Source organism: Pongo abelii, chromosome 6, assembly GCF_028885655.2.
Source record: "Pongo abelii isolate AG06213 chromosome 6, NHGRI_mPonAbe1-v2.0_pri, whole genome shotgun sequence".
NCBI classification, from domain to species: domain Eukaryota; kingdom Metazoa; phylum Chordata; class Mammalia; order Primates; family Hominidae; genus Pongo; species Pongo abelii.
Window position 1 is genome coordinate 155,935,703 of NC_071991.2, and position 12,678 is coordinate 155,948,380.

General features: G+C 54.4%; 1 protein-coding gene across 12 annotated transcripts in view; it reads right to left on the reverse strand.

Moving 5' to 3' along the window:
- The window catches only part of PTPRN2 (protein tyrosine phosphatase receptor type N2), a 1,035,582-nt gene that overhangs the window by 777,330 nt on the left and 245,574 nt on the right, over positions 1-12,678 (reverse strand). For 9 of the 12 annotated variants that reach the window (XM_024249815.3, XM_054560095.2, XM_024249817.3 and 6 more), the window contains one exon: positions 6,479-6,592. The exons of 2 other annotated variants lie outside the window; for them this stretch is intronic. In XM_024249815.3, the coding sequence (XP_024105583.2) occupies positions 6,479-6,592 (114 nt within the window). Of the gene's footprint in view, positions 1-6,478; positions 6,593-7,274; positions 7,373-12,678 lie in introns of those variants that run through there. One more of the 12 variants, XM_054560093.2, reaches the window with a different exon arrangement.

Genomic DNA, 12,678 nt, shown 5'->3' on the forward strand with positions numbered 1-12,678 from the left:
TCCTCCCAGAGTAGTGAGGACCATGGCCGGATGCGTTCATGCTCTGGGCTCCTGTGGAAGGTAGAGCTTGTGAATGAGGAATTGGAAACAGTGTACCTCAGTAGCAGAGGGCCTCACAAATGGCCGGCTGGAGATAGGGGCTGGGTGGAAGGAGCCGCTGGGCCTGCCCGGGGAGGTTCCTCCATTGCCTTGCGCAGCTTGAGCCAGACAGAGCACAAATCCCACGGAGGGTAAGCCCTGAGCCGGACAGAGCGCGAGTCCCACGGAGGGTGAGCCCTGAGCCGGACAGAGCGCGAGTCCCACGGAGGGTGAGCGCCATGCGTGACTCCAACACACCCACCTGTGCTCACCAGACATGAGCCAGACGTTCTCTCTCCCCAACCCCGCACCACACATCTGCCTGGAGGTCGGGTAGGGGGTGGATCTCAGCTCCTCTCAGCAAGAAGGAAAGCCTCCAAGCTCCAAGGGCCCAGGATGGGAGTTAAAACAAGCCATGCGAGCACAGGGAGGCCGCAGGCAAGGAGAGTGGGCGAGGAGGAGGCAGAACCCGGCTCCCCTGACCTGTGCCGGCAAGCACGTCCCCAGCAGCAGCTCCCCGGACGCCATCCCGGCCAGGACCCGTGTGGCCAGCCTTGGATTTCTGTGTTCCAGTCCATATTGTTTAGGGATTTCTTTTCCTTCTCTTTTAATGAATAACACTGTTTTATGTACATATCTGGTTTTTTTGCTTTTTGCTTCTGACATGCAGCTCAATAAGTCAGAAGATTCTTGCCAAGAAATGAATCCACAGTCGTTTTCATGACAGCAAATTGCATGCCAACGAGTGACATTTAAATGCTGAATTTTAATGGCTTGTCAGAAGAAGCAAAATGTATTTTTTTAAAAAAAACATACATGAGAGAGCAGTGTGTCTGCCCATGAAATAATGCTGCCTGTAGTAGACAAGAATGGTAAAAAACATTGTTCTGTGCTGTATACATCTACATGGAGGAAGAAGGTTGTGAAATTAACTCCCATTTACCCTCCTCCTTCGTGCAGAAGGCTCTGAAGGCCGCGCAAGCAGCTGTCTGTCAATGAATCCGACAACTGCACCTGCAAGAAGTGGCCTGGATGAAGACCACAGGCAGAAGCACAGGACCAACTCTGTTTCAAGCGCAGTTACCAAGACAGAATCATTTCTGGAATCCTGAAAAACCTGCATATGCACATGCTCACGTGTACACACCCACACACACGTGCAGACACATGCACAAACGTGGTCACGTGTACACACCCACACACGCACACACACATGCACACACGTGCTCACGTGTAGACACCCACACCTGCACATGCACTCACGTGCTCACATGTAGACACCCACACGTGTGCACACACCTGCACACTCATTCACATGCTCATGTGTAGACACACACGCACACGTGCTCACATGTGGACACCCACACACATGCACAAACACCTGCACACACACGTGCTCAAGTGTAGACACCCACACGCAAAACCTCCCTACCCAAACACTGACCCCATGTGAGGCTGACAAAACTCAGGAAGACACCGGGATTTGAGATTCTTTCCTTCAGGTGTGCATGCATGTGTGTGGGTGCCTACATGTGAGCATGTGTGTGTGCAGATGTGTGTGCATGTGTGTGGATGTCTACACATGAGCATATATGTGTGCAGGTGTGCGCATGTGTGGGGGTGTCTACACGTGAGCATGTGAGTGTGCAGGTGTGTGCGCATGTGTGTGCATGTCTACATGTGAGCATGTGTGTGTGCAGGTGAGTGTGCAGGCGTGTGGGTGTGTGCGTGTGTGGGTATCTACAGGTAAGCATGTGAATGCATGTGCAGGTGTGTGTGGGTATCTACATGTGAGCACGTGAATGAGTGTGCAAGTGTGTGGGCATCTGGGTCTACACATGAGCAAGTGAATGAGTGTGCAGGTGTGTGGGCATCTGTCTCTATGCGTGAGCACGTGAATGAGTATGCAGGTGTGTGTGCGTGTGTGGTTATCTACATGTGAGCACGTGAGAGGGTGCAGGCATATGTGCATGTGTGGTTATCTACACGTGAGCACATGAATGAGTGTGCAGGTGTGTGCGTGTGTGGGTATCTACACGTGAGCACGTGAATGAGTGTGCAGGTGTGTGGGCATCTGTGTCTACACGTGAGCACATGAATGAGTGTGCAGGTGTGTGTGCGTGTGGGTATCTACACATGAGCATGTGAATGAGTGTGCAGGTGTGTGTGCATGTGTGGGTATCTACATATGAGCACATGAGTGACTGTGCAGGTGTGTGTGTGTGTGGGTATCTATACGTGAGCATGTGAGTGTGCAGATGTGTGGGGGGTAACTACACGTGAGCACATGAATGAGTGTGCAGGTGTGTGTGCATGTTGTGGGGGTGTCTAAATGTGAGCATGTGAATGTGTGCAGGTGTGTATGCAGGTGTGGGTATCTACACGTGAGCACATGAATGAGTGTGTAGGTTTGTGTATGTTGTGGGGGTATCTACACGTGAGCATGTGAATATGTGCAGGTGTGCATGTGTGGTTATCTACATGTGAGCACGTGGATGAATGTGCATGTGTGTTCATATTGTGGGGGTGTCTAAATGTGAGAATGTGAATGTGTGCAGGTGTGTGTGCATGTGTGGTTACACGTGAGCACATGAATGAGTGTGCAGGTGTGTGCATGTGTGTGGGTACACGTGAGCATGTGAGTATGCAGGTGTGTGTGCATGTGTGGGTAGCTACACGTCAGCATGTGAATGTGTGTGCACGTGTGTGTGCATGTGTGGGTATCTACACGTGAGCATGTGAATCTGTGTGCAGGTGTCTGTGCGTGTGTGGGTATCTACACGTGAGCATGTGAATGTGTGTGCAGGTGTCTGTGCATATTGTGGGGGTGTCTACATGTAAGCATGTGAATGTGTGTGTAGGTATGTGTGCGTGTGTGGGTATCTACAAATGAGCACGTGAACATGTGTGCAGGTGTGTGTGCATGTGTAGCTACACGTGAGCATGTCAATGAGTGTGCAAGTATGTGTGCAAATGTGTGTCTACACATGAGCATGTGAATGCATGTGCAGGTACGTGTGCCTTCACAGCATGCCCACCTTCCAGAAGCCTGCATCCTGGACTAGACACACCAATGGCCCTGGCAACCAAAGAGGCCTCCTGCCACAGGGTCATCCTCCTGCCACAGGGTCATCCCCGGGGTTTGCTGGAAATGCCCAGCCCAGGACACACCCCACAGCTGTGTCAGAACCAGCTGGGAAGGTGTCAGCAATTCTGTGTCCCCACAATGCAGAAGATGACTTTTCACTGTCTAGAGAGTCCAACAGCCCAGGACACACAGCCCCTGGGGATGGAGCTGGGCAGGGGACTCCAGCTGCCCAGGCCATGGGCAGTTCTGATACACCTGGGCAGACGCTCAGCCTGGGCCTGAGCAAGACTGGAAATGCAGGGCTGCCTCGGACCCCTGTCTCTACACAGGGCTGCCTGGGACCCCTGTCTCTACACAAGGATACCTGCGACCCCCCATCTCCACGTGGGGCTGCCTGGCACCTTCCATCCCCATGTGGGGCTGCCTGGGACTCCGTCTCCATAAAGATGCTCTTATCCTCAATAACAGGTGCCAGGAATGTGGACATAGCCTGACACTCGACACAATATTAATTTTCTCTGAGATGGTTTTCCTTAGGAGTTACCTTTTGCCATTATTTGGTTAGATTATTGTCCTGTAATTTAAATTCATGGATATATGAGACAAACTAGAGAAAGCTATTGCTTTAAAATCATAGGTAAGAAAATTCATCTCTGTTGGAGAATTCGGGGCCACTAGATATTTTTCTATCTCTCCTTTTGAAACTCACCTTAAATTTCTTGTTTTTTTTCTAGTTTGTCAGGCTGAGCGTATTGTGCATTCTCTGATTTCGTTTCATCCCGGGACGCCACCCAGGCAGGGCCCCGGAGCACTTGCGGCACTAGTTCCCATGAGAAGAGAGCTCAGGTGAACTCTCGCACGCTGCCCCCGCCACATCTCAGCACAGGATAGCACAGAAACGTGATGACATTCAGTGCCAGTTGCCAGCACATGGTGATAGCTACATACATACCTAGAGCCGGGTTGAAATTAGGCTCAGGAGAAGTTCTGAAAGAGCCACGCCCATTCTCATTGAAAGACCCCTGGCCTCCACTCTCACATCCAGCCATTAGCGTGGCAAAAGCTCATCTGTTGGCTCTTTAAATAAGGCTTTTCCTTCTTCTCAAGATAATAAAGTGAAGGGTGAAACACAAAGACTCACAGACAAGCAAACTCAGAAAATGTGACACAGTTGAATATTCACACAACCTTCCTTCAATATGACTCACTCCATGTTTGTCCCTGCGTGGGCAGCATTCCGTCTGTGTCATCTACATTGATACCCATATCTACGTGCCCTGCCAAGCTGTGCTGCGCACAGCACTCCATCGCCAAATGACAGTGGCACATACAGAGCAGGAGCTGGGCCCAAGCCGCCCTGGAGGCTCCCATGGGGAAAGGGCTCAGGAGTCCAGTGTGGCCTGGAGTGTGCATCAGGGAGTAGCCCGGCACCCTGGCCCACACCACCACATGCGTTTCTCCCTCTCAACCTGCAGTTTGGCTTTGTGGAGGGTTCCCCACGGACCTTGGGCTCAGGTGACTTGGGCTTTGTTTGTGGGTGGTTCTGTGTAATGCACAGACACCACCCAAAAGCAGACACGTGTAGTACTACACACCGCTCATGCTGGGACCCCCTGAAGGACCGAGGTGAACCCAGGACCCCCTGAAGGACGGAGGTAGACCCGGGACCCCCTGAAGGACGGAGGTGTACCCGGGACCCCCTGAAGGACGGAGGTGGACCCGGGACGCCCTGAAGGACGGAGGTGGACCCGGGACGCCCTGAAGGACGGAGGTGGACCCGGGACGCCCTGAAGGACGGAGGTGGACCCGGGACCCGGGACCCCCTGAAGGACGGAGGCGGACCCGGGACCCCCTGAAGGACGGAGGCAGACCCGGGACCCGGGACCCGGGACCCCCTGAAGGACGGAGGCGGACCCGGGACCCGGGACCCCCTGAAGGACGGAGGTGGACCCGGGACCCCCTGAAGGACGGAGGTGGACCCGGGACCCCCTGAAGGACGGAGGTGGACCCGGGACCCCCTGAAGGACGGAGGTGAACCCGGGATGCCCTGAAGGACCGAGGTGAACAGAAACCCTCCTGTGAGCAGAACTTCAAGCAGTGCACCTGGCTGGTGATTCCGCCTGGAAGGAGAAACGGCCAGATGTGTGATTACTTATGAATTAATGGGCTGTGGCCAATGGTTGGCTGGAGGGCCAGGGACTCGGAGAGAATATGACTGGAAACATTGTTGACAAGGGCAACTGGTGAAGAGACATATTAGATAGACGTCTATGAAGTGGTACAAAGTACTAAGATATGAATGCCCCGTGTGATGTTCTCCAAAGAGTAACCTCAGCAGAGGAGAATTTTAATAACCAAGTGGATAGGGTGACCTGTTCTGTGGAAACCGGTCAGCCTCTTTCCCCAGCCACCCTGCCATTGCCCTGTGGGCCCATGAACAAAGTGGCCACGGTGGCAGAGTTGGAGGTGACGCCTGGGCTCCCACTCACCAAGGCCAGCCCTGCTGTGGCCAACCCTGAGTCCCCAGTCAGCCACCACAAAGACCATCACTGCGTCCCCAACATGACACCATTCCCCGAGGTGATCAGCCAGCCGCCAGGGGCCAGGTGGTTCCGCAGGCAGCTTCGCCTGTGGAAGGGGCTGGGAATGGTCCTTGCTGGACTAGACCCTTACTCCAGATGTGGATTTCCCTTCCGTATGCACAGTGCTCCCACCAGAACTACCATCTGTGGACTCGGAACGCCTTATCCATCACCATGGTGTCCACACAACACTGCTTCTGACCAAGAGACCTCACTTCACAGTCAAAGAAGGGCAGCAGTGGGCCGGTGCTCCGGGAATTCCCTGGTCCTACCATGTTGCCATATATAATGTTTAAATTATCGTAATTTTTAAAATTATCTTCCCATCACCCCTGCAGGGACAACCTGCATCAAAAATTTCACAACAACAGTGACAGGCAGAGGCTGATTCTCTCCAGGCCGAGCCACGCCTGCACCAGACCCAGCCAGGCCCAGATAAGCAGCCGATGCCTGCCTACCTTGCGCCAGGCCCAGCTGCGGGCCACTGCAGCCTCCCGGCATCTCCTCCCTCGGACACAGGAGGCAGCAGGCCTGGGCTCCTCCAAACCCAGGAACGGACGATCCCAGCCGGAAGCACCCGTGAGCCCAGTGCCCGGCTCCCACCTGCCCCTTCCACCACCACACTCGCGGATTCAGTCCGTCCCAGCTCCTCACCACCCAGGAGGAGAAGCAAAGCCCGTGCGGGTGTTCAGTGTGGCAGCCGCTGAGCCTCGGCCCACGCCCGCCCTACCTGTGCCGGAGAGCTTCTGCAAAGCCAGGCGCAGGCGCTGCAAGGCCACGGGCGACACCTCGTAGCGGTAAAAGTCCATTGCCGGAACCTTCTGGCACCTTCCAAACACTCCATCTGTGAGAAGGGAAGGAGATAAGACAGAACGAGACGTTTCATTTTCAGAGAGCAGGAAGGTGTCACACACGTCCTTGCAATGCACTCTGATCATGTGCCGCCGTGAGGTTTTGTTAGGACCCGGGAGCACCCGGAAAATGCTGGTTTGTGAAATAAAAACCGAGCATCACGGAAAACACAAATGCCAAGGTGGAGAGAAAGTCCAGTGTGGCTGCAATGTTGTCACTCCACTTTCCTCCGTACCCCCCAAGCTCTCATGTAATTTCACATTTTTTATGTAAAACTTGCTTCTGACAACTCAGTGACAACAAAAAAATAAAGTCAATAACATTCCAGGCCAGTTTTCCAGATGAAAAACAGAACACCCAGGAAATATAAATATTGCTTTGCAGGAGCTACAGAGATCGGCGGAGACGTCTCTCCCCGGGCTGCGTGGGAGGCAAGCACGGCTTCCCGGGCTGCTTTCCGGCGGCGCAGGAGAGGCGCGAGGCTGGCGAACGATGTGGGACTAATGGGGACTAATTTATTTAGCTCGATTCCATTTGTCTGAAATGGCAGACTCTGCTCATCAACATCCTTTCCAACCACACCTTCTAATTAATTTAGTCCCTAATTAGTCTTTATTCGGCGAATTGTTCACTTTGAGACAAGCTTCCTGTGGGGTTTCAAACATTCAAATTACCTTCTTTGGTGCACACAAAAGATTAATTCAGGCGCTACTGCTTCCACACAGGGCGGCCATCTGCAGCTTCGGGCCGGGCGGAAGGGGAAATGGTCTCTTTTATTGTTCACTAGGCTTCGTCCTGCAGCTTGGCTGAAGAAAGCCATTCAAATGCAACAAGTGTAATTAGCAGAACACATTTGCCCAGGGCCAGGCTGACGCAGTAATTGCTGGTCTGATATTACATATATGCTCACGACGACGGGGCCGGGTGATTAGCAGAAAATAACCTCGAGTATTGCAAGCGTCTTGCGGGTTTCTATGGGACTTTGCAAAGCCCAGGGAATCCGGGAGGCAGCCTGGCAGCTGCGCGGGCAGGCGGACAATGACGAGGAGGAGACGCCAGGCCTGCGCCGTTTCCCTCCGTGCAGCCCGGCCGCGCTGCCTCCTGTCTGAGAGCCGGCCCGAAATCCTTGCGAGGCCACACAAAGGCAGAGGGCTCTCGGGGACACGTCTGCAGAGCCCGGCGCCCCCCCACCCCCGCCACGGTCCGTGATGGACAGGCCGCACCACACGGCGGGAACACAGGCAGATGTGCCTGCTCCTTTGCCTTCCTCAGACACGAACCATTCAGCGCAAGTAGGAGTGGGAAGAGGGGGAGGAAGGAGAAAGGGGCAAAGAGGGAAAATAAGGAATGACTTCAAACACACCTAATGTTTGTACTCTACTTTTCAAATGAAAATATCTTGAAAATAGAAAGGCAACAAGCAGGAATTGGGCAGCACGTTGAGATGGCCCAGCCCCCGTGCTCACAATGCAGAACTCTCCTAGGCCTCAGGACCAAGGCCTCGGGCCACAGAGGAGGGAGTGCGCCACGGGCCGGGAAGAACCAAAAGCCAGGTTCCTGGACCCCCAGGCGGGGCCCAAGTCGGTGACCACCTAATCCTAGGCCAAGGCCAGCAGCGTCTTCCGATCCCTGAGGCCAGGAAGGCTCAGAAGCCCAGGGCTCCACTCAGCAGCAGAGCCCGCGAGCTGCACTCCCCACCCTCAGAAGGAGGGCGCTCTTGGCCGGCCCCAGAGCAGTGACGGTGCCGGCTGCCTGCAGCTTCCCGGCCTCTTGCACACATTGGAAAATGCATCCCCGGGGTGGACGTGTGTGGCCAGCTCAGGGCATGGCAGAGCCTGGCTGGTCCGGGCCCCACTCGGCCACTCTGGGTATCTGCACACAGGGCTTGGTGATTTGGTGCCAAATATAAGAGAAGCACATCTGTGAGCAGTCAATGCTTCCCAACATGGAGCTGAGAATCCCCTTCCCAAGCAAACTCATCAAATCATTCAGCTTTTCATAAAGAAAAATGGCCCAGGACAATTCCTATCAATTTTGGAAAGTTCCAAGCAAATCATTTCTCAAGCATAACAGCCTCATTCTTTAAATTTTGTTTCTTGCATACAATGTCATAAGTATATTTTAGAATAATACATATTAGACTTTCTTGAAAACTTTCTTTTAAACATTTAGAATATATAGAATATAATGCATAATATAGTTTGTGCTTTTAAAATCAGTTTTAGCTAATAATTTTAACTACTTGACAGTTGAAATAAACTAACCATTGATTCTCTTTGCCTTAGACTGTCCCTGTGCTGAACGCAGTGGACACAGACACCATTCCCAGTGCATTGTTAATAGGCTTTATTTTTAGAGCAGTTTAGATTACCGCAAAATTGAGTGGAAAGTAGGGATATTTTCCATGCATCCTCACACACGCACACACACACACAGCCTCCCTCACACACAAGCACAGACAGCCTCCCTCACACTCACACAGCCTCCCTGCCACACACACACAGCCTCCCCCCCACATACACACAGCCTCACACACACACACACACAGCCTCCCTCACACTCACACAGCCAGCCTCCCCCCACACACACACAGAGCCAAACTCACACACACAGCCTCCCTCACACACAAGCACAGACAGCCTCCCTCACACTCACACAGCCTCCCACACACATACACAGCCTCTCCCCACACACACAGCCTCCCCCACACACACACGGCCTCCCTCTCACACACACAGCCTCCCTCACAGCCTCCCTCACACACAGCCTCCCTCACAGACACAGAGCCTCCCTCACACACGCACACAGCCTCCCACACATACACGGTCTCCCTCACACACACACACAGTCTCCCTCACACACACACAGCCTCCCTCACAGACACAGCCTCCCTCACACACACACAGCCTCCCTCACAGACACAGCCTCCCTCACACACACACACAGCCTTCCCCCCCACACACACAGCCTCCCTCACACACACACACAGCCTCCCTCACACACACAGCCTCCCTCACACACACAGCCTCCCTCACACACACACAGCCTCCCTCACGCACACAGTCTCCCTCACACACACACACAGCCTCCCACACACACACGGTCTCCCTCACACACACACACGGCCTCCCTCACACACACACAGCCTCCCTCACACACACACACAGCCTCCCTCACACCCACAGCCTCCCTCACACACACACAGCCTCCCTCACACACACACACAGCCTCCCTCACACACACACAGCCTCCCTCACACACACACACAGCCTCCCTCACACACACACAGCCTCCCTCACACACACACACAGCCTCCCTCACACACACACAGCCTCCCTCACACACACACACAGCCTCCCTCACACACACAGCCTCCCTCACACACACACAGCCTCCCTCACGCACACACACAGCCTCCCTCACGCACACACACAGCCTCCCTCATGCACACACACAGCCTCCCTCACACACACACAGCCTCCCTCACACACACACACAGCCTCCCTCACACACACAGTCTCCCTCACGCACACAGTCTCCCTCACGCACACAGCCTCCCTCACACACACACAGCCTCCCTCACACACACACAGCCTCCCTCACACACACACACAGCCTCCCTCACGCACACACACAGCCTCCCTCACACACACACAGCCTCCCTCACACACACACACAGCCTCCCTCACACACACAGTCTCCCTCACGCACACAGCCTCCCTCACACACACACACAGCCTCCCTCACACACACAGCCTCCCTCACGCACACACACAGCCTCCCTCACGCACACACACAGCCTCCCTCACACACACACAGCCTCCCTCACACACACACACAGCCTCCCTCACACACACAGTCTCCCTCACGCACACAGCCTCCCTCACACACACACACAGCCTCCCTCACACACACAGCCTCCCTCACGCACACACACAGCCTCCCTCACGCACACACACAGCCTCCCTCACACACACACACAGCCTCCCTCACACACACAGCCTCCCTCACGCACACAGTCTCCCTCACACACACACACAGCCTCCCTCACACACACACAGCCTCCCTCACACACACACAGCCTCCCTCACACACACACACAGCCTCCCTCACACACACACACACAGCCTCCCTCACGCACACACAGCCTCCCTCACGCAGTCTCCCTCACACACACACACAGCCTCCCTCACACACACACAGCCTCCCTCACACACACACACAGCCTCCCTCACGCACACAGCCTCCCTCACACACACACACAGCCTCCCTCACACACACACAGCCTCCTTCACACACACACACAGCCTCCCTCACACACACACAGCCTCCCTCACACACACAGCCTCCCTCACACACAGCCTCCCTCACACACAGCCTCCCTCACACACACACACAGCCTCCCTCACACACACACACAGCCTCCCTCACACACACACACAGTCTCCCTCACACACACACAGCCTCCCTCACACACGCACAGCCTCCCTCACACACACACACAGCCTCCCTCACACACGCACACAGCCTCCCTCACACACGCACACAGCCTCCCTCACACACACACAGCCTCCCTCACACACACACACAGCCTCCCTCACACACACAGCCTCCCTCACACACGCACACAGCCTCCCTCACACACACACAGCCTCCCTCACACACACACAGCCTCCCTCACGCACACAGCCTCCCTCACACACACACACAGCCTCCCTCACACACACAGTCTCCCTCACACACACACACAGCCTCCCTCATGCACACAGTCTCCCTCACACATGCACACAGCCTCCCACACACACACAGTCTCCCTCAAAGGGTATTTGCAGATATTAATTTTCCAATTTTTTGGGTAAAGACCAACACGGGTGACTGCTGGCTCATATGGTAAGAGTATGCTTAGTTTTGTAGGAAACCGCCAAACTGTCCTCGACAATGACAATCAGCCTAACAGTGGCCGCGCCATTTTTCACTCCCAGCAGCCGCGATGGCGCCCCTGTCACCCGCGTCCTCGGCAGCACTGGGTGGCGTCAATGTCCCCACATCCTCAGCAGCGCTCGGTGGCATCGATGTTCCCGCGTCCTCGGCAGCACTCGGTGACATCGATGTTCCCGCGTCCTCAGCAGCACTCGGTGGCATCGATGTTCCCGCGTCCTCCGCAGCGCTCGGTGGCGTCGATGTTCCTGTGTCTTCGGCAACGCTTGGTGACACTTGGTGGCATTGATGTTCCCGCGTCCTCGGCAGCACTCAGTGACGTCAATGTTCCCGCGTCCTCAGCAGCGCTCGGTGGCATCGATGTTCCCGCGTCCTCAGCAGCGCTCGGTGGCGTCGATGTTCCTGTGTCCTCGGCAACGCTTGGTGACACTTGGTGGCATCGATGTTCTGGCGTTTGGCTGCTGTCATTGGTGTGTATCGGTATCTCATGATTTTTTATCCAATGCATTTTTCAACAATGAAATTCATCCTTATCTCCGTATTTAAAGGACTTCATGATATGGGTGTCCTTTATTCTAGTAAATACTCAGCAATAAGTCTTGTTGAAGAAGATTGTGACCAGAAGGAAGGAGCCCAGAAGCTCCCACAGATCATGCCCAGGTTCACTGCTACCTGCTTGATTTTAAGGGGCTACTGGATTCCCCCAAATATGGATACATGCCTAGCAGTGAAATAGAAAATTAAGGAAATTTCTAAATACATTTTGTAGAATTTTATGTGGCCAGAATTTTGAAACTATTGCTGTGTTCTTCTGGGTCACTTGGCTAATAGGCAGGACCCCAAAAAGTCTCTATGAACATACTAGAGAAAAGGACTGGAAAGTGAAATCTCAATCAGGAAAGCATCAGGTGTGATGAGACTCCAGAGTCAGGACGCCAGGGGTGATCTACACAGCAGAGGTGCCGGAGCCAGAGAACCTAAGCTCCCACCAGTCCAGGCTGAGCTCCACCATCTCAGTCGTGCAGTGCGGCCTCTGAAACAATCCTGGGAAGTGGTACACTGAAGTCGCCTCGCCGCTGACCATTTAATCACCCTAGAAACTACCCAGAGCCCCTAACCCTCAGGCCCCCTCCTCTGCGG